The 26,398-nt window shown below is 47.1% G+C and overlaps 3 protein-coding genes across 3 annotated transcripts in view; 2 read left to right on the forward strand and 1 right to left on the reverse strand.

The window, feature by feature from the left end:
- Positions 1-961, reverse strand: part of GKN2 (gastrokine 2) — a 122,660-nt gene extending 121,699 nt beyond the window's left edge. Inside the window, exon 1 of the mRNA XM_064638159.1 lies at positions 713-961. The gene's annotated coding sequence lies outside the window, so the exon portion shown is untranslated. The remainder of the gene's footprint in view (positions 1-712) is intronic.
- Positions 962-4,684: 3,723 nt separating this feature from the next.
- GKN1 (gastrokine 1) lies at positions 4,685-7,455 on the forward strand. Its single transcript, XM_064637959.1, has 6 exons — positions 4,685-4,885; positions 5,485-5,538; positions 5,688-5,828; positions 5,984-6,094; positions 6,454-6,595; positions 7,179-7,455. Exons 1-6 carry the CDS (start codon positions 4,874-4,876, stop codon positions 7,265-7,267), a joined length of 549 nt encoding a protein of 182 aa, XP_064494029.1. The 5' UTR covers positions 4,685-4,873; the 3' UTR covers positions 7,268-7,455.
- A 9,241-nt stretch (positions 7,456-16,696) lies between these two features.
- Positions 16,697-26,398, forward strand: part of ANTXR1 (ANTXR cell adhesion molecule 1) — a 106,236-nt gene continuing 96,534 nt past the window's right edge. The window contains exon 1 of the mRNA XM_064637742.1: positions 16,697-17,215. Coding sequence (XP_064493812.1) covers positions 17,064-17,215 — 152 coding nt within the window. The 5' untranslated portion in view covers positions 16,697-17,063. The remainder of the gene's footprint in view (positions 17,216-26,398) is intronic.

Consider the following 26,398-nt stretch of genomic DNA (forward strand, 5'->3'; position numbering starts at 1 on the left):
GGGTTATCCAGGTGAATACAAATCTATCTAGCACAAACACCAGTCATATGAAGTCCCTCAATTTTTGGCACCCTCTCACTGGCCCCAGAGGCTTCATTGTGTAGGGGGTTGAAAGGCTGCAGAGTTCCCTGAGGCAGCTCTTGAGGAAAAGCATCTGAATTACCTGGATGAGCACACAGCAGTCCCAGCAGAGAGACACAAGCAGGAGTTTGTTGCCAATCTCCTTCCTTCTTGCTGTTACACACGTTCTCTTCGTTCCCTGACAGACCATCAATAGTTTATTACTTTCATTCACCATATCTGACACCTCCAGCAAACTGCAAAGGGGATGTGAAAGAGATGAGAAGCAGAGCCAGACTGCTCCACCTCCTCGGCACTCAGGGAGTCCGAGCCAGGCATCAGGCAGGAGCAGAGGACCAGAAAGCAGATCCTGACTGAATGAGCTCAGAAGGGAAGGTCAACAACAGAACTCAGGAACTTCTGTGATTTAGAACCAGCCTCATGATCTCCAAGGACTGGCAACATTTTTAACACAGCAAGATCACCACCTGCCCTGATCTGAATGGTGGTTTTGGTTATAGGTACAATGTCAGGCCGAGTCCTTTGCCATGCAGGCACAAAGTGTCATTACAAGTTTACTGGGAATCTGTTCTCTGGTTCTGATCATTATTCTTTTCCATTTAAAAGTTACTGTTAAATACTCGGGACTTACCATGACAAGTTTTCTTTCATCTCCCTCTACGCAATGAATTCAATCAGGCTGCTATCAAAGCCTCCTCTTATCAGAGCACTTCCTCAGGAACCCCGTCATGCTTCTGTGAACACAGGGCACCTGCCAATAGGGTAAACCCATTTTCACATTTAACTTTGGGGTATTATGTATAAAAACTAAGAGTACACATCAATTACCAGCAGAGCTTGCCTGGCCTACCATCAAAATGAAGTTCACTGTAAGTAGACGAATCACTTTCTCATAAAACTCTTAAGGCTGGACAGTTTAAATGGGTTTGAGTCTTTCTTGGCACCAAGTGACCTCTTAGTGATTTCTGCAGGATCACGGAGAGAAAATGCCAGAGGGGTGGGGACTGCATGGGTGAAATGTTCCTTCTGGCAGGGATGTAACTCCATCTGCCAACTCAAACATGAAAGAGAGAAGTGCTCTGTCTCAGGGGTGCCACACGCATATGGAACATCCAAAGGACAATATTCTCTCCTTCACAACTCAGAGGCAAGTCAACAGTCTCGGCAAGGTCCATAAAGTGAGGGCACAGCTGTGCTGAGAGCATAGGAGAAGAACCATGAGACATAAGAGACTCCACGTCCACTCAGATCTTTTTCATCAAAATCTTCCTGTGAAGGAGATGAAATTTGGGAGCAATTCAATATTCGGGGATTGTCTCCAAGAGAATAATTGTTCACAATAGTTATCACAAAAGAATTTATCATTATAACAAAAAACTCTTCTGCATATTTAAATCCTCTTCAGCCAGACTCCACTGCAGAAAGTGCTGATCCTGTACACAACATTAAACAGGAAGTCAAAATTATTTTAGGACAGCAAGTAACTTGAGGCAAGATTAGCAGCACAATGTTAAAATGTTGTGAATTTCAAATGTTCATTTCAGATTGTGATTGCTTCTCTTCTTGGAGTTTTCCTGGCTCCAGCTCTTGCTGACAAGGGGGTGTGAATGAGGGGTTTTGGTCACTTAAAGAATCACCATAAAAGCTGTTGGCAAAAGCAGGTTTTAATATGAATTTGTGGAATTGCAGGTTAACAGAGTTCAACGTCAAGGTTCCGTCTGTTGCTCGCTGCACAGATGAGTCATGCAAAGGAAAATCAAATTAGAACCTCTTTAGAATGGCACACACGGAATCCAGGGGTGCAGAGGGGAGGGTGCAAAGGGTTTAAGAGTATTTAATCACTGACTAATTTATCATTTACAAGGTGACTTGATAGGGTTTACTGCAATTACAACGACTGAATTACAGATTCGAGATAGCAACATTCATAGCCTGGTCACTCCACATGCACACACAGAGCTGTCTACATCAATATCTATGTGTGCAAAAGTACCTGTTAAAAATTCCCCTGGAGTTCAGTGAAACAGGTCAAATGCCTTTGCATTCCTCAACAGGTGAGGGCTGAGCCTCGAGGAGTGGGGGAAATCAGCCCAGGTCTTGTCTTCAGGCACAGTCCTCTGAGCATTGCAAACTCGAGGGTTTGCAAGTCCAGGAGGCTCCCAGTCTGAGGGAGGTGCTTGTGGAGCCCACTGCAGTCCAGGACAGCTTCAAGGCCTCACTTAGGACTGCTGTTTATAGGGCTGAGCCATGATTGTCTTTAGTCACTGGTAGATTTCCACCCTGGCCACAGCCCAAGGTGGTTACAATGGTTCCGTTCCACTCGGGCTACGATTCAAGTAACTAATGTTCCAAGGCTGTCAGGGGATAACGGATTATCCCTTGTTCCCTGCCTCGTCAGGCAACTGATGTCCCTGATACAATCAGTGTCACTGCCACCTTTGCCATGCAGGAGCTCTTGGCACGGTCATGAAAACCAGGTCGGGATAAAGGATTGTAAGGTCTGACACAACAGCACTAACAGCTTCCCAGCCTCCCTCTGAAGCCAGAAATTCTCTCCCCTTTAATCTGGTCTCCAAGAGCAACCATTTCCCAAAACATGGCTACTAGAGCTATTGCTTTATTGAGTGAAACACTCCTGGAAATCCCCAAAGCTAAATCCTTACCTCCTTTAATCTTTTCCAAAAATCAGAACAACAAGAAAAACTTCAAGGAGCACCACAATGAAAACTCAAACCACCCTGACACTGGGGTCATATTTAAGCAGGAAAACACATCACACACTTGGAGGAGGCCTTTTACCTTTCACCAAAATCCCTCGTGAGCCCCAATGACACATTTACCTAAACAATATAACTGAAAGGACCAGTATTTCCTTGTCCATGATTATTTGATCTGTATAAAGCCTGTTTTCTTAACCAGTGCTTCTCTTTGGCAATCCACTTCTCTTTTATTCATTGAAAATTGTTTGCAACAAAAAACTGTTTTGCTTTTTTTTTTCTAGGTCTGCATTGCAGGGTGGATTTTAAAACCCCTGCATCATTGTTACAATGAGTTAGAGGGTTTGGATTGAGACAGTTCCCTGCACCACCTCAAGGAGACACAGTAGGGTGGGGGAGGAAAGTGGTGCAAAAGCCAGTTGATTGAGAAAAGGCTCCAATAAGTGAAGAGAACCTTCTCAGCAGGGCTGAGTCACTCTCAAAGTTCTCTCAAAAGTTGCATTGCCCATGAAAAGCCCCTTCCCTGTTACCAAAGATGTGTGTAGAGGCTCTGAACTCCTTCTTGGTTTTCCTAAATGCTGTTCTCTGGGTTTGTTTCTTTGATGCTCAGGGATCTGGGCCTCACCCACTGCCACCCAGAGAGAATCATTTCATTATGTGGAGGAACAGACTCCAGAGCTTGAGGCCATATGGAAAACACATCCAAGCTCTGTGCAGAGGAATTCCCCCTTACCTGGCTCACCCAGCTCCTGGTCAGTCTGCTGCTGACAACCTTTGTGTTCCAAAACAAAGGCAGGTGTGGCAGTTTGAGCCACATTAGAAATCCAAAATCCAATTTCCCATTGTCATGGAACCCATGACAGCAGGTTAGCAAGATTACAAATTGCTTGCTCACCTCCAGGTGAAGGTTCTTTTCTATGACTTTCCATACATTGGCCAATTGTTTTTCAGGAAGGTTTGGGCTCTGGCTGCTGGCACGAGTCTGAATTTGTTAGGTAACTTCAGGCATGTACAACACGTAGCTCCCACAGGTCCTGCACAGTTCCTCTCTCCAACAGGGCCAGAAGTGGGTGAGGGAGAGCACAGAGCCCACCCAGAAACCCACATTTTGTCAGAGAAATCCACACAAATTCTGCTGCTGCTCACAAAGAACCAGGAATGAAACCCCTCTTTGGTGTAGTGGCACCTATCAAAAATGTCCCTTTGGACTTGCAGACTTTATTCAGTAAAACCAAGGCCAGAATTTAATTTAATACTGCACGTGCAGCAATGGTTACAAGTTATTTGTCTGTATATATTAAAACCAGCCTTTTTTTAGATAATTGGCTGGATTGCAGTTGAAAAGTAATTTTGGAATCTTTACAGTGATTCCCTGTCACAGACTGGGGCTGCTCACAGAAGGAAACTGAGCAACTTGTCAAATATTCCAAAACTTCCCTAAGTGACCACCCCCTCAATATTTACATCACCACAGAAAATAAGCTGAGGCAAGCTGAAAATAAATACTGCTGCCACCTACAATAACAGAGACCTCCACAGACTTGAACATAGATATGTAATATTCCAGCCTGAAATGTCTATTTCTTGTAAAACACTTTTCAGTGGCCATGTTGTATTTGGGGCACGTGTTTTGGTGAGTGCTGTGCTTACAAGGAACATACAGTGCCTTTTGGAAACTACAAAGGCTCATATTTATTTTGCCTAATGGAAGATTTTAATTTTTTTTCTATTTAAACTCTAGGCTATCACTGTTAATAAATTCCATGTGAATTTTTAGAAATAATTAGTATATGTCAGAAAAATACTATAAAACGTATTCATTTTTGGACTACAAATGGAGCCTTATCTGATAATTATCAGACTCCAGCAGGTCAAATTTTGCAGAAGTACAATCCCTGTATTTATCAAGTAGTTACAGCAGGAAATAATTTTCAGTGACATGCAACAGGGAAACAAATGACAAAATAATTTTATTGCAACATTCAGCCCTTCCACACCTAATTCAGAAAACATATATAAGGTGGGAAGTTCACATCACTCTTTCTACCTGCAGGAGCATCAGCTCTGCAGTCAGGATGAAGCTCCCTGTGAGTATACAAACTTTTCTTCCTTATAAACTAAACCTTTCATTCAATCCCATTGCCTTTCTCTCAGAAGTGCCTCTGCCTGCCCAGAGCACAGAGGTTTCTCTGGAGACATTTTGCTCCTCCGGAGTGAGCAGCTCAACCCTTATTAGCTGAACCAGCTGACGAGGTAAGGAGTTTTCCTACAGCTTGGCTCTCCATTATGCAGAATACACAAAGCCTTGTCCATGTCCATTTTTGTCAATGCCTTTGCAAAACTGGAGCACTGCATTAATGGATCAACCACTTCCCTGAAATGGCAGAGCAGAAGTGGAAAAGCTTTCTCCTCACTCTTGTAAAATACCTGTGTGTGCCTGTTCAGGTCTTAGAAGCAACTTGAGATTCAGCTCTTGAAACAGCAGCTGTGAAACGAGTCCAGTTTGCAGCACTCTGGGGCAAAGCGAGGGTGACTCACTTTAGGGCACTCTTGCCCTAAATGAAAGCAAAAGAGGATCCAAGGAGGACACTTCAACAGCAGATTAGGAAAAGGGCATGAGGATTCTCATGACCAAATTCATCAGCCAGACCTGCAGTTACACTTTTGTATTTGATTTTCATTTCAGATTTTGACTGCAGTCCTTCTTGGACTCGTCCTGACTCCAGCCCTTGGTGAAAATGTGAGTACAGGGACCAATTCCCACCTGCACAGCTGCTGTTTCTATATCCCCTGCTTTGGGAGATCTCCTTCATTCTTACATTTTTCTAAAGCTTTGGGGAGACAATCACTTGAAAGTCAGTCCAAGTGTACTTTCGTTTGGTTTTCTAGACTCAAAAGATGGAAGTAAGCAAGAAAGTCTCCATTGCTGGAGGCTACCAACTTATGACCATCAATAAATATTGGCTCGTGGCAAGTATCGAGCAAAGGACCCACCAGGGGTCATGGAAAACCCTCTGGAACTACGACACGGTGAGTGGTGGGGAAGGGGCTTCTTCAGAGGCTCTACAGGGGACTGGCTCGTGCATTTAGTAAAAGCTGATTTATTACTTTTTTAATACGGACTTAATTCCAACACTAATGATTGAAAGAATGAGTTCCTAGTTGTCAATTACTTTATTTTACAGGGCTTTATGGCAACCAGAGTGCTGCCAGAGAAAGCCTGCTACATTTCCATCATGAACAGAACGGAGATGCCCAGCTTTGATGCACTTCCCCAACTGGCTGCAGAGAGCAGGGTAAGATGGAAAAGGAGGAGTTACTTGAAAAGTTGTACTTAATGCAAAGTAAACTGATATCCTAGACTATTTTCAAAAGCTTCTAAACCAACAAGTACTGCAAAAGCCATGTTCATCACACCACTGATTAGGCATTTCTATTGATTTCAATGACATTTTACATCAACCTAACTTGAAACCTTTGAACAATTAGAATACCCTTGTTCAGATGCTTCCAGTGGGGGGATTTCATGTTTTGCCAATGTTGTAGATCACTCAGATTATTTTTATAACTTTTATAACGATTAAAACTCGGGATATGCTCGGCATGAAACAGATCCCAGCACTGATCCTACTGAGTGCTGTCATTTGATGTTTAGAACCAGAACCGTCCAAGACCACCTGTGAAGGAGATTCTGTTCACCCTCATCAAGAGGAATGTTCGGGACCTTGAGTCTTATGGACCAGACACCTTCTCTATGTGCAGAGGACTCACAACTTACGTGGCTTATGAAGTTCATGGTGAGTACCAACAGACGAATTCTGAGTGCTCCTGACCTGGTGTTTTTTCCCTCGGGGAATGACTGCTGCACCAGTGGTCCTCTTCCAGCTCGAGATGGACAGAGACCAAGCAACAAAAATACACCCCTGTAGAATGGCAGCTATGAGTGTGGAGATTGGTAGAAATCAGCTGTGGGTGCCTTAATTGTGTTTTGATCACTTGCAATAGAATTTTGCATTGATGGGAAAAAGGACATTTGTTTTAAATATATCCAAGGGAACTGTGTAAAACTGAGGAGTTAATCTTGAAGCACCATCAAAGCATTCTGAGCCTTCCTGCAAGCTGATTGTCTCCAAACCTGTCATGGAAAGCTGCTTTACAGCTCAGGATGGTGCATTCTGGCATGGCAGCATTTCCCTCTGCTCCCAGCTTGCTTTGCTTTGGGCATTGCTTTGCTTTGGCACCTGAGGGGGCTCAATGGGATTCAAAAGGCAAGTGCAATGTGCCAGGTGTTAAGGGCTGTCTACAAATGCACAGATCACTCAACAGCATCTAAACCAGAATCTCAGGGTAATTTTTTTTTTTATTTTCTTGTTTTTCAAGGACCACAATTCAGCCTCGGATCATGTATTAGACTTGATGTCCTTCAATATTTGGCCCTTACGTACTGCCATGACAATAACTATGCCTGAAAATTGTCCCATTCTTGAGCCTTGTCTAGATGCTCCAGCTGCAGCTTTGTAGCTGCTGCCCAAAGCCAACCCTGATGCCCTTCTTCCCTGGAATCTCCTCTTTCCAGAGATTCCTTCTTGAGGATTCAGGTCCTAAAACAGATCAGTTGGTGACCAGAGCTTTCAATTAAATCACAGATTGACTCCAACTTGTTTGTCTTTACTCTACCCTTTGTTTTTTATGAACACCTGCAGAAATACATTTTGATTGCCTCTCTTTGGCCCCTTTTGAGCCCTTCCAATGCTCTTTTCAGGGCTCTCAACACAGGGCACACCCAGAGAGCTGGGCAAGTCCCAGGGTGCGTAGGTTACAAACAAGGCTTTCAGAGTTACAACCTTCCTTTCCCTGGGCAGGGAAAGATGCCTCACATTAAAAATCAAAAGGCAGAAAGAAAGAAGGACAAAGCAATGAATTTGCCTTTATAGGGCAAGAGGAGTCTCCTTTCCTGGAGACTTGCCTTTCTGGGATTTACAGAGTTGTTCTGCTCCTGAAGGAAAGCAAAGTGAGGTCCCCGTTGCTCAGAATTTTAAAACCCACTCTTCTCTAACAGAAAGGGCAGGATGCTCTGGGTTATCCAGGTGAATACAAATCTATCTAGCACAAACACCAGTCATATGAAGTCCCTCAGTTTTTGGCACCCTCTCACTGGCCCCAGAGGCTTCATTGTGTAGGGGGTTGAAAGGCTGCAGAGTTCCCTGAGGCAGCTCTTGAGGAAAAGCATCTGAATTACCTGGATGAGCACACAGCAGTCCCAGCAGAGAGACACAGGCAGGAGTTTGTTGCTGCCAATCTTCCCCTTTTTTGGTATGACTCAAATTCTTTTAATTTCCTCACAGACCATCAGTTCTCATTTTGTTCAGTCTGAGGCAAAACCTGAGAGAATCAAGTTTAGGAGGGATTTTAATTTCCTTTTATTCATTGTACAGTGCCCTAACACAATCTCTTAGCTCTTGTCATGCCCTACTTTGCCTTCTCCTTGGCATTTGTCAAACTCCCTTTCCAGTAGGGACTGGAAAGAAATTTCTTACTAGTTGTATGTTCATTTTAATGCCAAACACACGCGAGTGAAGGAAAGGGGACCTTCAGCCATCTCATGAACCAAAGCAACTTCGCAGCAGCAACAAAACAACACCTGTGGTGTTCACTGCAAAACTGGAGCAGAATCCACCTGAAGAAAGAGTCAAGACATGGCTTCAGATAAACATGATGCTTCAGTTTTATTGCTTCTTATCAGGTGGAGCTGTTTATGCCTCGTTACCCCAGCCCAGAGTCTGGGCCTGCCAGCTCACCCACTCAGCAGAGGTACAGATTCGCTTCCCAGCACTGGGGAGAGAATCCTGAAGAACAAAAGCAGAAAATTGCTGTAGTGCAGCAGGTGACACTCAGTGGCAGAGAGCAGTGCATGGCAGATGTGCACAAAGCCATCTCCAGCCCCTGGTGTGCAGTGAGTTGGGATTTCAGCTGCACCCTGCACACACTCCTTCTGCATTTTGTCCTGTAAAATCTAAAGTGTGGAACTTAAGGCAGCAAACAACACTCAGTCAAAAAAGAGCTGTAAGCACAATTAGGAGGATTGTTTGACAGCACAGCACGGGCTGGAGAGGGAAAGTTTACCATTTATCTCTCCAATTTGGAGCACACATCAGTGTCATTAACCTCTTCCAAAGAAAGTCTCCAAGGAGGACCAGGATCAGTTAAGATAGGAGGCTTTGCCTCATGGATAAATGGTCACATTCTTCATGTTCACAGCACTTTAAAAGGGGTGAGTCAGACACTGCAGTTCAACACAGTAGGATTTATCTTTAAATCCTGTAGGATTATGTGAAATGCAGTCAGTAAACCCAAATCTTCCCTTCTGTGCAGCTCTGCTCCCTCCTGCTGGACACAAGTGCTTGTCCTTTTGCCTTAAAACCACTGGAAACCAAACTGCAGAAGATCCTTATATTCATTTAAACAAACAGGGTTCATCAGTTCTGTTTGCATATTCACTTGCTCAAAGTCAGATGCATGTTTTTAGATAATCATTGTCACCTTAGACTTAATTGTTCCAGGATTCCTGCAAGTTAATGTCTCCAAGGGGTTAATTACCACTGGCCAAATATCTGATCAAATCAAACAGCCTCCTGAGGAGAATCCTGAGTTTGCATTCCTGTGAGTCACAGGGGACTGAGAACAGACACCTAGGCTGTGGTTTGGACTTGGTCATTAGATCATGCAGAGTTTTAAACTCAGGTTCTTAGAAAACACTTTTAATTGCATTCTTTAATTTAAGTAGGGAGGTCAAACTCAGCCACACAATGTTCAGAAGTGCTGAAAACCTCAAGCCCCTAATGATTCTTCAACCTTTGCTCCAAACTCAGGATCAGTGGGAACCAGGCTGGTCTGTGTCTAAACTCAACTAGAGAGAAAGATACCAATCATTCCAGATGCCCTTTGAGTGGGCTGGGCTGAATTTTGTCTGGCTGTAAGTGAATGAATAGAAAGGAAAGCCCACACCTGCAGAGGTGCTGCAAGGATGCTGTAACCTGGCACAGTGCTTGGAAATGGTGGAAGGCAAACAAAAGCAACATGCATGAAATGCTGAGCAGAGGAGGGAAGGCAGAGACATTCACAGCCTTATTACAGAGCCCTGTTTTCCACAGCCCAAGGGGACTGCTGGGTGTACCCCCTGCTCCTGGGGAGCTTTAGGCTTAAAACAGAAGACTTGGAAAGCAACTGCACAGCCTTTCCTTGGGGTTTAACCCCAGCTGGCAACGGAGCACCTACCACACACAGCCCCTCCATCACCCATCCATCCACCCCTGCTCCCAGCTGAGCACACACCCCTCTCCATCACCCATCCATTCACCCCTGCTCCCAGCTGAGCACACACCCCCCTCCATCACCCATCTATCCACCCCTGCTCCCAGCTGAGCACACACCCCCCTCCATCACCCATCCATCCATCCCTGCTCCCAGCTGAGCACACATCCCTCTCCATCACCCATCCATCCACCCCTGCTCCCAGCTGAGCACACACAGCCCCTCCATCACCCATCCATCCATCCCTGCTCCCAGCTGAGCACACACAGCTCCTCCATCACCCATCCATCCACCCCTGCTCCCAGCTGAGCACACACAGCTCCTCCATCACCCACCCATCCATCCCTGCTCCCAGCTGAGCACACACAGCTCCTCCATCACCCATCCATCCATCCCTGCTCCCAGCTGAGCACACACAGCTCCTCCATCACCCACCCATCCATCCCTGCTCCCAGCTGAGCCCACAATTGGGAAAAAACAGTAAAACTCATGGGTTGAGATAAAAAATTAATAATTGAAACAAAATAAAATATAACACTAATTATAATGCTAATGATAAAAACAGCAATGATGATATTAATGAAAAGGAGGGAGAGAGGGACAGAGAGACAGGAAACCCAAGAGAAACAAGTGATGCCCAGTACAAACCAGTCACCACCAGCTGACTGATTCCAGGCCCATCCCCCAGCAGCTCCCAGCCAACTCCCCCAGTTTATATACTGGGCATGACACTGTGTGGTGTGGAACATCCCTTTGGCCAGTTCTGCTCAGCTGTCCCAGCTCTGCTCCCCCAGCTCCTTGTGCAGCTCCTCTGTGGCAGAGGTTTGGAGTGACCACAGCTTAGCACAGCTGAACCTTCAGTGTGTTATCAGCCCAGCTTCTGCTGTGCTGCCTCAAACCACGATCTCATCAACGTACTGTGGGTGTTGCAGAGCTTTATCCTGTTCCAGTGAGGTCTGGATCAGGCCTTGGCAGATGGCAGAGCTGCTTCCACCCCTGGGGCAGTCAGGTCCAGGTGGACTGACAGCCCTCCAAGTGAAAGCCAAGTGTGGCCTGCACTCTGCCACCAGAGGGACTGAGTGTGCTGCTTTAGAGGTAAACCAGCAGAGGAAATGAACTCAACTCAAAAGAGAAACTTTAAGTCAGAATAACAATTTAATAAAATAATACAATAAATACGATTATACAGACAAACAGTTGGTTTTAACCCACAAAACCCAAATGTATAACCCAGCACCCTGGGGCATGAACAGAGTGGTTCCCACAAATGGTTAAAAAAGTCCCAAGACTCCAAGATTATATATATCCTCCAGTTCAGGCAGGAATGCCCAGCACCTCCCTCAGGGTGGGGAGTTCCACACTGGGTGTGAGGACAGGAGCACCCTCCTATCTCCCAGTTCCACACTGGGGGTGAGCATAGGAGCACCCTCCTGTCTCACAGGCCTCTGAACACCCAGTTTACAGCCTGAGGGGTCAGGGCTGCTCTGGGCAGAGGGTGGAAATGGTTCATTGATAACAGTTTCTGGGAAATGGCATGGAAGGCTCTAGAATACCCAGTTCTGGGTTACACCCATCCAGTGATGAACTGGTCCCAGCTGTTCTAACCAGGACACAGAAAATGCATCAGCCCCATCAGCTGTGGCCCAGCACTGGGCTCCTCTGGCTGCAGTCCTGAGGAAGTTCCAGCATGCCCAGGACAGCAGCACTCAGTGTGACCTCATTCGTGTCACAATAACCTGCTGTCAGTCCCTATTCTCCATCAGACTTTCACACCAGCCAGGAGGGACTGCTGAAGGGTGAGCAGGCCTTGCTGACCCCTCCTGGGCTCTCCAGTCAATGGATCATCTCAGGGATGGGATCAGGGGCTTGACTGCCAACAGTGCACCATTGTGGTAGCAATCAGCACCAGTTGTTCTTCAGCCCTGAACAGCAAAAGAGTCCCCCAAGAGACCAAGCAGGGCAGAACTGTTTCATTTCCTCCATCTCCAAGGCAGCCTTACCAAAAACCCACCAGTACCCTTTCAGGTGCTTGAAATAGTCTGAGGTAGCCCATGACAGGGATCCTCCAGGCCAGTGACCACGGGGGGCTTTTGCCACTCACTGCCAGTGAGGCTGATTGCCTGCTGAAGCCAGGACACCTCCTCAGATTGTGGTGACATTGTTCCCTGTGCCACAATTTCTTCTATTTAATTAATACATTACAAGCAATATATTTTTATCCATATGCTTAGAGTAACACTCCTCTGCAGGAAAAGGTCACATACACACACAGAGTTAGCAGCCCCTGTTAAAAGAGCTAGTGGAACAAACTCGAATCACCAAGGAAATTATACATTGCAGCCTTTACGTGCTACAGCAGAGGCAGATAAAATCACAGCAGGGCAAAGTCAGATAAAAACAAGAGACAAGGGAGCTCTTGATCCCCTGAAAAATTAGAGCAGCCCAGGGAAGAAAAACCCCCGTTGGCCACTGAGCGTCAGCCTCGAGTTGTGAGGTTGTACAACCGAGCTGGAAACGTGCAGAGGAGTCTGTGGTCCTGCACCTCCCAGGGCAGTGCAGCTCTGCAGTCCTCCCCCAGCTGTGCAATGACACCCTTGGGGACACAGCCAGTGGCTCGGGGGACCTGTCTGCACTGCCAGCAGGGAGATAATGGAATTGTGAGAATCACGGGTGGTGTAGGAAACTTGCTACAGCTCAGTTATCCACGCGGGGCTGCAACAGCTTCCTGAAGTGCCATAAAACCAGGAGATGGGATTTTTAGATCTTGACAAAAGCCATTACCCACCATATAGGTCAGGCCTTTGGGAGCCAAAGGGAACCACCCCAAAAACCCACCCAAGGCTGTGCTGTGTCTCACCCACAGCAGCACCACTGCTCCCACAGGCTGACAGAACCAGCCTCCTCTGAGCTGGGAGTTTCTGAGAAGGTCTCACAGACACATATAAGGGAGTAGTTGATAAAACCAAACCTGCTGATAGCACTTCCCTCATCATTTACATATGCAAGTTCTAATCACTCGACAAGGGCATCAGTTAGAGCTTAATTACCCATTGCACTGCTGAATGCAATTAAAACACCTTACTATTGTCTCTTACACAAAGACTAGAACACATCCCATCTTCCCAAGCACTGGCAGGTCTCACACAAAAGCTGCAGTCTGCGTAATATTTTTGGATTTAACATTTTTTAGCAAGGGAGGGACAGAAATTCCAACACCCCTCCTGTGTCCCACATGAGCTTCCTGTTATGGACCTGAATTCCTCAGTGTGTTGATGCTGCTCTTACCAGGTCATAAACAAAAATACACATTCTTAAGACCTGCATATGAAGAAGATTAATCCTCAAGAAAGTCAGAGTTGCAGCACAACAGTGTTCCCCTCTGTCAGCAGCTCCCTCCATGTCAGAGTGCTCACAGCTTCATCTGCTGCCTCATTCCTTGGCTTTTCCCCAAGCTTTCCTGGGCCTTCTGTCAGCCTGAATCCACAGCTACACAATCTGATCTCCTCCTCCATTCCCCCTCCTTTCCCTCCTCTTGCTCCACGACAAAGTTATTTTCCTGAGGTACAGCTTTTTCTTTGTTTGGGGTTTTTTTTCAACTCTAAGTATTTGTTCATCTCAGGGGCAGTGAGAAACAAATGGAAGAGATTATCACTGCTTTTAATCTTTTAGCAGACACAGATCACAAACCAATGACAGCAACACAAATCTGGCCATGACAGAAGCCTTAACTGTATCTCAGATCTGAAGCTGGCCCTAAGTACTTTTCCAAAATGTCTCAAAGCCAGCACATCAGTCCCCAGAGAGGAAGCTTTTCTTCTACCCTTCCTAGTTTTACATCCTGCATTCAGCTCATTTTCTTTTAAAATACCGAACAAAGAATCCATAGACTAGTCCCATCCCCTTCCTTAGGGCAGCACAAATACATACACAAAACTCTCCACACCTGATCCCAGGATTTGGTAACTCCAGCTCCATAACTACAAACAGATTTGGTCCAGAACAGCTGTATAAAACTTTGTAATCCCCAAGCCCTATACCTTTGCTGGCTACAGGAGCTGTAGCTCTGCACTGTGGTGTCTCCAGAAGTCTCATCTGGGAGGGTTCAAGCCCCCAGATCACCTGGACATGCAGACCAGCAGATGATGCTCCATCTTTTCCACAGCTGCCCATAAAGGAGCACCTGCCCTCACATCCTGCCCACCCAGGGCTGGGGCAGGGGTCAGCCCTCAGTTCGGGCAGCAGCACAGCTACCTGTGCAAAGGGCTCTTGTACACATTTCTGACATTGTGCTGTATTTCCAGGGATTGTAGGAAGCTGATACCCTGGCACGGATCCTCTCCCTGTGCACTGATGAGCTGTGTCACTGCTCTCCTTTCAGACTCAGAGGTAAATTGAAAGACTCGCTCCTGCACTCCCACCTCCCCTGGTTTAGATGTGGAAGCCCAAGATATTCACCTGTAAAACACCTGTTTCTGCTGCTGTCTGGCCCTAGAGAAGCTTTGGCTCCAAGGGATCTGCACTGTGTTCAGCTGTGACCAGGATTTGGCACCATTTGCCTGGGTCTCTGTTATTCCCACTGGAGGTGATGGAGCTGCTCCAATTGCTGAGCCCGGCTGGGATGGGAGGGAGAGCACTCCCAAAGTCTCAGTCAGCAATGCACCAAGGTGTCTGACTGCTCTGTCATTCAGATATTTTCACTCCAGTCAAAAGTCTGTTATCACCGTTTGCTTTTTCCCCCTGCACCTTATCCTGCTGCTTGTCCTGGTCTTCCCTCACATTGGTTGCTTTCGCTAAGAATTTTTTAAAGACAAATTTAACTCTTTAGGCAATGATGAACAGCTGGAAAGCCTGACTCAAGTGCACTTGCCTCCCCCATCAGAAACCTGGCCTGGTGCCCCCACCCCTGAAGCTGCTCCACTCAGCAGCAGTTGGTACTTGGAGAAGTGTGTGGGTGCAGCCTGAGAGGGTTTGGGAGGGAAAGTTGGGAGCCCTCCTGGAATCTCGGGTTTACTTTTATTGGTGTAAGAGCTGCCCTGCCAGGGCAATGCTCTCCCTTTTGAGCTCTGCTGCTCCAGTCTTAGAGCTTGTGGTGCTGTTTGTGGAAGGAGGTGGGAGATGCAAGTGCAGATGAAGTGACATTTTCCATTGAGTTTCCTTGGAAGAGGGGGGTTCAGGCTTTAGTGGTTGAAATGAGTTTGGTAAGGATGGTGAGAGGGGACAGCCTGTTTCTCTCCCAAGATTTTTGTGGACAAAATGTCCAGCCCACAGCTGGAGAACCGTGTTACATGATGGGTGAGCAACTGGCTCATGGGTCAGGCACAAAGAGTGACAGTGACCGGGGTGGCATCAGGCTGGCAGCAGTCACTAGTGGGGTTCCACAGGGCTCCATCCTCAGCCCCGTGCTCTTCAGCATCTCCATTAACAACCTGGACACAGGACTCAAAGGAATACTAAGTAATTTTGCTGAGGACACCAGACTGGGAGGAGCTGTTGACTCCCTCGAGGGCAGAGAGGCCTCAGCAGATCAGAGATGGACAATCCCCAACCGTGGGAAGTGGAACAAGGGCAAGGGCCGGATTGTGCCCCTGGGCCGGGGCAGCCCTGGCTGTGTGTGTGGGCTGGGGATGAGAGGCTGGAGAGCAGCTGCAGGAAGGGCCCTGGGGGTCCTGCTCCATGGCCAGTTGTTCCTGAGCCAGCAGTGCCCTGGCAGCCAGGAGGGCCAACGTGTCCTGGGGGCATCAGGGAGGGGATTGTCCTGCTCTGCTCTGCCCTGGGGCGGCCTCACCTCAACATTGGGGCAGTTTGGGGGGACACAATATAACAAAACCAGTGGAGAGTGTCCAAAGGAGGCAACGAAGATGGGGAAGGGTCTGGAGGGGCCTTATGAGGAGCAGCTGAGGGCACTTGGTGTGTTCAGCTGGAGAAGAAGAGACACAGACATTACTGAGTATTTCTCAGGACTGACAAAATACAAGGGATGAAGCCTGGCATGGCTTGTTGCTTTAACTTCTGTAAAGCTACTCCAGGTTTTTAAAGGTCTGTAAACTCAGATTTTTCCTTTGTGGGAAACACAGATGTCTCTAAGGGCATGATAGGACAAGGGGGAATGGCTTCCCACTGCCAGAGGGCAGGGTTAGATGGAATATTGGGAAGGAATTCCTCCCTGCGAGGGTGGTCAGGCCCTGGCACAGGTTGCCCAGAGAAGCTGTGGCTGCCCCATCCCTGGAAGTGTCCAAGGCCAGGTTGGACGGGGCTTGGAGCAACCTGGGCTAGTAGGAGGTGTCCCTGTCCCTGTCCATGGCAGGGGAGTGGAACAAGATGATCTTTAAGATCTCTCCCAACTCAACCCAGTCTGTGATTCCATGCACAGGGCTGTGCCTGCTGTGAGCAAACCACTTCTCTGTCCATCCCTGAAGCTGCTGTGGTGTGTTCATGTGCTCAGTGCACAAATATGCTGGAAACCAGACTCACTCAGCCTGAGCTTTGACCACGAGGTGGCATTCTCTGAGCTTTTTTTGCTAAGGGGGAGTAGAACTTACCATCTTTAATAATAACAATAATAATTAAGGGGGGGAAGAAAGCCTCAAACCCTCCCTGTATTTTCTGAAGTCTGTGACAAAGCAAGATTTGTGAGGAGGCTGCTCCTGCTCTTGCAAAACAATGGTGCTGCTTTCCGAGAGCTGCAAGGGAGACTGAGGGTCAAGTCCCTTTAAAAAAAAAAAAAGTGAAATACAGTATTGTGCATCTTGAAATCTGAAACCGAGAAACAGAAGTGCAAGGGAAACAAGGGGGAAAGTCTTGCAATTCCTGAGGACAACTGTTGCAAGTGGAGTTTTAAGGAATACAACCTACATATATACATTTAAAGGTCATTGAATGGCTTTTGTGGAGAAACCTGTGAAATAAGGGAGCCTTGGAAGAAGAGATTTCTTTTTCTCCTCCTCTCTGGATATAATGGCCATTGCAAAGCAAAGCATCTTGAGATTTGGCTTCAAATGTCTCTTCCTAGCAATTTTTACGCTCACCTGTGATGGACACGGCGGGAAGAGGGAGAACGGGGGTCCTGCCTGCTACGGAGGGTTTGATCTGTATTTCATTCTGGACAAGTAAGTCAGCTCTACTTTGTTCTTTTTCAAAGAGATCTTTCTCCAGGCATGAGCTGGAACAGCTCTACTGATACCGAGGAGGTTTTCCTTGGATTTTGGCTCAGTAGAAGTCCCTGTGTCCCCAAGGGACCTGTGAAACTCCCGACTGCTTGCTTTGTTTTTGTTGTGGTGACTTCTTCGGCAGGTCCAGGGCAGAAATCCCGCTGTGCTCTGTAAATCACACCAGAGCAGTTCTGCTGATGGGGGGCTCTGCTGTGCCCTCGACCCTGCCCTTTCCCCGAGCAGTGGGTGGGAGAAGGGCAGCACCCTGGTCCCCTCTGACTCCCCATGAGCTGTGAGGGTCGAGGCTCGCAGCACAGCAGGGGTTGCAGGGTTATTCTTGCAGACGAATTAATTCCATAGCTGAGAACGTGGAGGAAGCACTGGCCTGCCTGGAGCTCTGCTCCTGTTCCCCAGGTACCTTCCAGAGCAGCAACTGCAGGTAAAAACCAGCTCTGAGAGGGGTCACTGCCCCAGAGGGGCTCAATTTGGCTGTTGTGGTGCAGAACAGCTCCAGTGTCTCATTTAAAGAGAGCTTTGTTTTCTCAGCTGAGTCACACTTTCTTTGTTTCTTGTTAATCAAATGCATATTTTGACTGTAACTACTGAAGCTAACTTCCTACCTCACTTTTTCATCAGTAATTGTGGCAGTGTCATCTCCTTGGCACTCCAAGTGTGCCTCTTTTTTCAGATAGGGACGGAGTGATGTGAAATTGTGCTGAGCTTTGGAAAGCCTCATTCAAAAAAAAACCCCAAAAAAACCAACAAAAAAGAAAATATTAAAAAAAAACCTAGCTAAAATGATTGTCCTAATTTTCTGGATTAAGAATAATCAGCTTGACCCAAAAGTTTGGAAATACTGGAGATTCTGCCTGCCAGAGCCATGGCACTGACATTATTAACCATAAATTTCAGAGACAGGAAAGTATTTGCAAGTTGCCAAAAGCGCAGATGAAGCTTTCTGCCTGATCCTCTGGAGTGCTTTGCAGTAGCTCCCACATTCCTTTAGTATAAATGACTTGGAATTACATAACCTTTTATTACAAAATACTGGGTAAAATGTAAGATTGAGACACTGGCTTTTTCACTGTGCCAGTTGTCCCTAATGCTCCAGGGGATAGATTTTTTTAATTCATTTCTTTTATTCACTGGAAAGATCTACCTGGGTCATGCATTTTGGTGCTCTGGCTGTTCAGTTATTAGTTGAAATATCTCTATTGTATGGGGGAAAAAACCAAACCCAAACAAACCCAGAGCATGATTTGTACTGCAGGGAGCTTTTGCAAACTGCATTTCTTTGGAGGTTGAAGGGGGTTGAAATCTGATGGATGTGCTGTGTTATTCCTCTGAGCTAATGGAACTTTAGCAGGCACTTAATTCCAGTCCTGTGCTGTCCCCTTCCTAAAATCCATGACTTTGTAGCCTTGCTCAAGGATTATGGATTTGGGTGGAAACTGAAGCCTTGGGACAAGGTTTAAAGCAGGCAGGCTGTCCTCAGTGTATCCAGGTATCCAACAAAAATCCTGTTTGACAGCTGCAGGATTTCTGTTTCTTGGATTTTTCTGGTGCAGAAATGCACCAAATCTGCTGTAAAAGTGTCCTTGGTGCCCAGTGGCATTTGGAAGAGTGTTGTGGTGTTTCAGCTGTTGGGGAGTACAGTGTGCCATGGACCTGGTTGTTTAACCTCTGATGAGAGGTCAGTTATCCCTTGTCCTTTATCTTTGAAACTTTCATAGACTCACAGAATGGTTTGAGTTGGAAGGGTCCTCAAAGATCATCTGGTTCCACCTCCCTGCCATGGGCAGGGAACCTTCCACAGACAGTTCACTTCTCAGAGGCCAAGCTGAATTTCCAAAAGAGCTGAGTCTTATTTAGCCTGGATTTTCTACCTTCTGCTTATCTAGAGAATGTTTTCCAAAATGCTGCTGAAGTCCTGAATCCAGAGAGAGGTGATGCCTATAGAGGCCTTCAGGCAAAGTATGAAATTATAATAGTGGATTCAGGAGTCACTGGTTTTCTTTGAAATAGGTCTAGAAATGATTACAGACTATTGAAAGTGATAAAGGACTCTGAAGCAGAAGAGATTTAGACTCTTAAGCCTGAAATGTAATTTCCCTGGTGGAAGGAAGCCATGAAAATATTAAGCAACCTCCTTTCTGGGATCAAAGGAGTGACACAAAAACAACAAACACAGGCTGGAAGCCACTGGTGCAGGAGCCCCGAGCTGACCCTGTGCCTGGGTGGATTTAGTGACTCCTTGAGTGCCTCCAGTGCCCTGTTGGGAGCAGCTCATGGGACACGTGCCAGGCTCCACACTGGACCCAGGCCTGGTCACAGCTGGCTCTCAATCCCAGTGCTGGCCACAAGAAGCCCCTTCAGAGAGACCACGTAACCCAGGCTGCTCTCCTGGAGTGATGCTCCAGCTCCCTGCACTGTTCTCCTCAGGAGACTCCTGCAAACCCGTGGAGCAAACTCCTGAAGGCAAACCCGGTCTCCTCAGGTGTCTGGGGGCAGCTGGAGACACAACCCCCTGCACGTGGCACGCTCAGAGGACCTGCAGCAAAGCTCCCATTTCTCATGGTCAGGAAGGGGAAGAAAATTAGGACTCAGCCATTCAGAAATAATGCTCCACAGCCTCGACGTGCCTGTACCAGCACAAAACCCGCAGTGCCCCCAGCTGTGCCTGCTGGGTCCAGCCCCCTCCTCCCTGTGCGTGTCCTTCATCGTCCCAGGGCTCTCACACCCCCAGGCAGCAGCAGAGGCCTCTCCTGCTGGGACCACTGGACCTCAGGCTGGCAGAGTTATACTAAAGACATGGACCTGCTGGAGCAAGTTTAGAGGAAACCACAGAGCTGCTCCAAGGGCTGGAGCCCCTCTGCTCTGGAGCCAGGCTGGGAGAGCTGGGGGGGTTCACCTGGAGAGGAGAAGGCTCCAGGGAGACCTGAGAGCCCCTTCCAGGGCCTAAAGGGGGCTTATAAAAAGGAGGGAGAGGGAGTTTTTATACAGGCAGAGAGTGACCGGACAAGAGGGAATGGTTTTAAACTGATAGAGAACAGGTTTAGATTAGATGTTAGAAAGAAATCCTTCCCTGTGAGGGTGGGGAGGCCCTGGCACAGATTGCCCAGAGAAGCTGTGGCTACCCCATCCCTGGAAGTGTCCAAGGCCAGGTTGGACGGGGCTTGGAGCAACCTGGGCTAGTGGAAGGTGTCCCTGCCCATGGCAGGGGGTGGGACTGGATGAGCTTTAAGGTCCTTCCAACCCAAACCAGTCTGTGATTCCGTGATTCCATGTTCCAGAAGTGATGCAGGCTCCCTGGAGAACGGCAATTTGGGTTGAGCCAGCTCCTTGCCAAGTAAAACTGAAGCTGTCACGCTGCTGTGGGTGCAGTGCTCCAACTTTGGAGGAAAGCACAGTTTGCCAGCCCTCTCCAGAACTATTGCCTGACATGCAACAAACTTCACAGGACAAAAATCCTGTCACACACACAAACACTTAACTTGAAATTCTGAGCTGAAGGAACTGTATTCACATGAACTAAGGCTGGATTAATCCTTTTCTCTTGTCCTTTGATTGCAAAATCTCAAACTGTGGCTATTTTCTCAGTTTAATCTCAAGCTGTTTGCTCTTTAGAGTACAGTTATGTGCTATTTGATCTATGCAGGATCAAGTCACACCTCAAAGTGGAGGTATTACCAAGATGAGCCCAGTGTTGTGGCAGGTAGACCTGGCTTATCTTGAGGGAGCTGGCCCAAGAAGGCCTGTCCTCTTGTGTTCCTGTGGTGCTGAGGGGGTTCATGCATTGAGGCTCCCATAGGCAGGAGTTGGTGCCAAAAATTTACAGATGTGAGCTAAGACATAGGGCCTTCATTAAGGAGGAAGAATGAGGAAGCAGTGAGATGTTGCTAAAAGAACAAACATTTGTTTTTGCTGATATTGTCCAGTTATTCTAAAAATATCCTCCATGTGACTAATTAATAGTGACTGTGTCCACCCCCTAATTGACATGGTACCCAGTGCTGTTGTGTGGAAACCCTGCACAAGCACAGCTGGAACATGTAGAGGCAGCTCTCAGATTAATTCTGAGAGGAAGGGAGGAAGGAATGAGAGCTGAGCCTTCTCAGCAACCCTTTGCTGTAGCCTCTGTGTGTCACAGGGATTATTTCCTGCGCTCTTGCCTGTGGTGTGCAAATAATGGGGAATTTATCCCCACGTGCAGAAAACACACAGGGAACTGTACATGTGTGAAAGAAAACTTGGCTCCAAGAGATCCCTGGCAAAATGAAGCAAGTAATCCAAGCTGCTTCCTGAGATCCCTTCGCTACCCAGCCAGACAGGGAGTCTGTTTTTAACGGGTTGTGTGGCAGTGAAACTCCTGCTCTTGAGGGGCTGGTGGTTGTTTCTTTGGCTGTAGCTCGAGCAGCTGTAGTTACCATGACTGCAGTGGGACTATGTCCAGGTTTACACTCAGAGAGGAAGATACAGGGACCATGGTGGGATGGAAACACCAGGCAGGGAGCCCGACCTGCAGGAGCTGCTCCTTCCCCTGGGAAACGTGAGCCCTCCAGCACAGGAGCTCCCAGAGCTGGGGCACGTTGTACCTGCTCTCATCAACAAACACGGCCCTTCGGGAGGGAATGGTGACAGGGAGTGTCTGCAGGAATGGAATCACGGAATGGTTTGGTTGGGAGGGACCTTAAAGCTCATCCCTTCCACCTCCTGCCATGGGCAGGGACACCTTCCACTATCCCAGGTTGCTCCAAGCCCCGTCCAACCTGGCCTTGGACACACCCAGGGGTGGGGGAGTCCACAACCTCTCTGGGCAGTAGATTGAAAACCATCTCTGATCTTCGCTGACCTGGTCAGTGATTCCCTGATTGTTTTTCCAGGATCACAGGCCTGAATCCAGAGCAATGGATACATTTTTTTGGATGGCAGGGCTCAAGGATGTGGAGGGATAGTTTTTCTCTGTGTTACCATGAGGGCTGAGGGAGGCAGGGTGGAGGAATTTGTGCATTCTTGTGTCTTTTTGCTTGTTGCCTGAAGGGATGTCATTAACTCCTAAGTCTGCTGAGGGCTTGCAATTGCAATGAACCAAGTTAATGTATGAAATCCTTGCCAGTCAGGACCTGTGGATGTGCTTTTTACCCAGTGGAGCATCTAAGGTAACCATTCCTTGGTAAAAGGGATGAGTAAGAGCTCCCTGACAGCCAGGATTAAGTGTGTGCCTGCACACTCTGCACTTCATCAACTGCTTGAGGTAAATTAAGTCCATGGTTACTTGTTTATTAGTTAGGTTTTTGCATATCCCCTGCCAGCCAGGAAGAGAAGAATGTTCTTGGCCTGTGACTGGGTTTAGAGGCTTGTCCTGCTCTGCTCTGGATCTGTAAAGACCCTGTGACCTCAGGAGTTTGGCAGTGTCTCTGGTGAGCTGTCTCGTGTGAAGTGTGGCACAAGATAATAGTGTTTCCTCAAAGAATTGCATCACCTCTCCAAGGTCTCTGTGCTATGCAGGGTTTTCAAAATTTCTCCTGAATTGTTTGGAAAGACAAAGGAGACTTTTTGGCTCGCCTGTGTTGTTTTTAAAGAGCTCAATAGACAGATAATGCACAACTTCTTAGGTAAATGCCACCTCTGAGAGCCACGAGACTTCTTGGAGTTAGTCCAAAACCGAGGAAGTTTAAGGAGATTTTGGATCAACATCAGCCTCTGAACCAGGTGTCTTTGTGTCCTTCTGTCAACTGCAGAGCACGTAACTCCTGTGGGGGCTTGGTTTGTGCGTGGGCTTGATTCTGTGATTCCTCTTGTTTGTGAACCAAATAAACCCACAGGTATTCTGAGAAGGTGAGAAGGTGCAGTGACAGAAATGGAAAAACAGAGTCTAAAAAGTGCACAAAAGACAAACTCTGAAGAGGTTTGAGTTGCTTCAGCTTTGGGCTCTGGTGCACCTTGTCCCAGGGAGCAGGAGGAAAGCACCTGCTGGAGGAAGGGCTTTGAGCAGAGTGTGGCTCTGCTGGCTGGGACCACGGAGCGTGTGGAGAGTCTCTCTCAACACTTGCATTCAGTTGAGATGTACAAAATGCCAGCACAGTTGACCACAGAATGTATCATTCTCTTGTTAAAGAGAATGGTTTACTTAGTCTTAACTTCCATTTATTGGGCTCTTCTCCAGAAGAGAATTTGGCACCCTCACCACGAGCCTTTTCCTAAACTGCAAGTTTATAGCATCAATCATTCAGCTGTAAAATGTTGGCTCACTGATCATCTTGTTTCTTTTGGGAGTATGAAGAGACAACTATTTTAAATTTGGCATTTCTTATCTTACATTTGGCTTTAGAAATACTTGTCCTACCCAAGGCCCTTGGCCTCCCTCAGGAGAGGCTTTACAGGTGACAAGTGTCTTTTGCTGTGTGGCTGCTGAACGACACAGCTCAGACTGTGCAGGTGGACACTGTAAGGTAATGCTGGTTTTGCAAACTTTCTGTTGGCTGCAAGAAGGTTCATTTTATTGGTTTTGTCCATTTTATGCCAAGTGAAGACTGTAAGAAGTCTGAAGTTGTTTCAGAAGATGCATTTTGTGTATAAGGGGAGTACTTTTTCCTCAGTGCAGACCTGGGCATTCCCAGCCCCTGACACCTGGGCTCAAGTAGAGTCAGAAATGAACCCCCAGAGCCTGAGTTGTCTGGCCACAGGTGGGAACTTGCTGTGCAGGGAGGAACAGGCAGAAGCCTGAGCCTTCCTTTTGGGACCCTGTCAAAGCTCGCTCTAGTAGAGCTGAGGAATGAATGGATTGTAGACTATTCCAGTTGCCCCAGTTCAGTGCCTTGGAACCTGAAAGCAGAAAATATCCTCCTTTGGTGGATACAGAGGGTTTGGGTTTATGATTGTTGCAGTGCTAAGAAGTTTTCCTAAAATGGGTATTCAACATTCTGCTGCTCCTGAACTTCAGGTTGTTCCTTGCATGTGTTCACAGATGAGGCTTCATGGAAAAATATCCATAACTTGTGTTTCAGAGGGCATAAAGATGGGACTGCTGGCAGGGGAGCAGAGTGAGGATGATGAAGGGAAGGAGGTGCAGCACAGCTGAAGCTGTACTTGTGTGAAGAATTAAAAAGCACTGCTTACCTGCAAAAACTGCCCAGGTAACAAGAAAGCAGAACAAGAGTTGCAAAGGCAAAGACTTCACAGGATGTGCTGTTCCCTTCCTGACTGGCACATCGTTGAACTGAGGGTCAGTTCTGGTTTTAAGCTTTATTCTGGCAAATGCTCCTTTCAAGAGAGCACGACTGCAGAGCCATGGGCAGTGCCAGGGCTTTGGTGTGATGATCTGCCTGGATCCTCTGTGGCTGGATCCCTTCCCAGCTGCCTGGCTGCAATGGGCATTCTAAGGGATGATCAACTTCTGTTCAGAGAGGAGGAAACAACCCAACTTTTGAAGGCTGATGGAGCTCCCAGGGCAGTGTCCTGCCAGTGTTCTCCCTGAACAGGAGGCGCTTGTCTCACCTGATGGCTGGAGAAGGTTGGGGAGGGGCTGCTTGAGGAAGGGTCTCAGCTTCACATGTCTGGTACCAGATGGTTCAGGAGACATGAGGAACTTCACTGAGGTGTGTTTTTTGAGAGGTAGGAACATGGTCTAAACAAGATACATTTCACTGAGGTAAGGACTAATTGGTTTGTGGTAAACCAAGCCTTGGCTTTACATGTCTTCTGGAGGCTGATGTGACCATTGCTTTAAAGTCAAGTGCTTCTTTTATGCCTCATCATATAAAGACAATAAATACTGATTTTCCGGGCCAGTTCTAGGAAATTACTTGTGCTATTTGGCATTGTTGGGACTGGAGTGTCTGTTGTATTCAAGGTCTCAGAGTTATTCCATAGATCCCGGGGCAATTTGCTCCTGGGGTTGGGATTTGTGTGTCTCTCTCTGTTCTATCAGTTTGCATTTTGGATGCAATGGGAGTTAAGTTCCTTGCTGGAGAGCAAGTCCTGATGTACCTTACCCTTCATCTGTTATGGCACCAATTTTCCCACTGTTTCTGGTTTAATTAGTTGATCAAGACCTTTGCTATTTTAGTCCTCTTTGATGCACATTTGTGTGTAGAACAAGTCATGATTTCAGGTCCTGGTGTGACGGAAGACAGCCAGGAAGAAATTTAGCACTGATAGCCTTTGCTTGTGATCACTGGGCTCTGCCATCTGTCCCACAGCCCTGCACAAAACAGGTGACTGGGAGGGGACCTTTGAAGAGGGGCTTTTGGTAACGAGAGCTGGGGAGTTCACAGTTCTTCCAGGTGGACCAGATGCTCTTGTCCCTGTGCAAAGGTCCTCACTGCACGTTGTGTTTGGACACAAACGGGTCACACAGAGGAAGAACAGATATCCTGGAGCAAGAGGGCAAAGCCAAGGCTTTACTGAATGGCTGTAAAGGAACACGAGGGGAGGAATGTGTGTGACCCCACAGCGGGTCTGAGTGCTGGCTGTGCCTCCAGCACTGAGGTCCTGCTCTGGGCAGCCAGGCTGGGGGGTGGGCTGGGGGAGCAGGGCCTGGGGGAACCCCGTCCTGGCTCTGCATTTGCTCCCTCAGATCTGAGGTAGGACAGGGCAGGTCCCTTTTCTTCCTGTGAAGTGAAAAACCATCACCTCAAATGTTCATCTTTTCTTCCTCAGGCTGCAGATCAATGAGGTTTCTGTTAAGGCTGGAATGATTATTTCCCCTATAAATATTTCTAATTGTAGTCAATGAATTAAGTACGTGATGACACTTTTATTTTCCAACTCTAGGAAGGAATTTTTTTTCCAGTATTAATATTCCAGTGTTCATGGAAGTGTTTATGCTAGAAGGGGCATTTAGTGCTGAAAGATTCTGATTAACCTAATTTTTCCTAGTTCTTACAACATAAAGAAGAATAATCCAATCCCATTATAGCCCATAGTTTATCCTCTCGAGGAGCAAAATTAGTTTGTTTTGTCTTTAGCTGAGGTGTGAAAGAATTAACCGGAACAGTTGAGACGTGGACTAAGGTATTTTACTTTTCATAGTGTCTGGCACAGTGGAAACACAAGAGAAGTTTAATAATCTATTCCTCCAACTGTGTGTTATTCTCAGAATACACTTGAGCTGAAAGCTCTGTGTAATGGTTTGGAAGT

This window comes from Pseudopipra pipra, chromosome 28 (assembly GCF_036250125.1).
Source record: "Pseudopipra pipra isolate bDixPip1 chromosome 28, bDixPip1.hap1, whole genome shotgun sequence".
NCBI classification, from domain to species: Eukaryota; Metazoa; Chordata; class Aves; order Passeriformes; family Pipridae; genus Pseudopipra; species Pseudopipra pipra.

Bases quoted from the DNA above. Each gene is read 5' to 3' on its own strand.
- GKN1 (XM_064637959.1), top strand. The intron at 5,539-5,687 runs GTGAGTACAGGG...TTGGTTTTCTAG, and splicing joins CTCCAGCCCTTGGTGAAAAT to ACTCAAAAGATGGAAGTAAG. The intron at 6,095-6,453 runs GTAAGATGGAAA...TTTGATGTTTAG, and splicing joins AACTGGCTGCAGAGAGCAGG to AACCAGAACCGTCCAAGACC.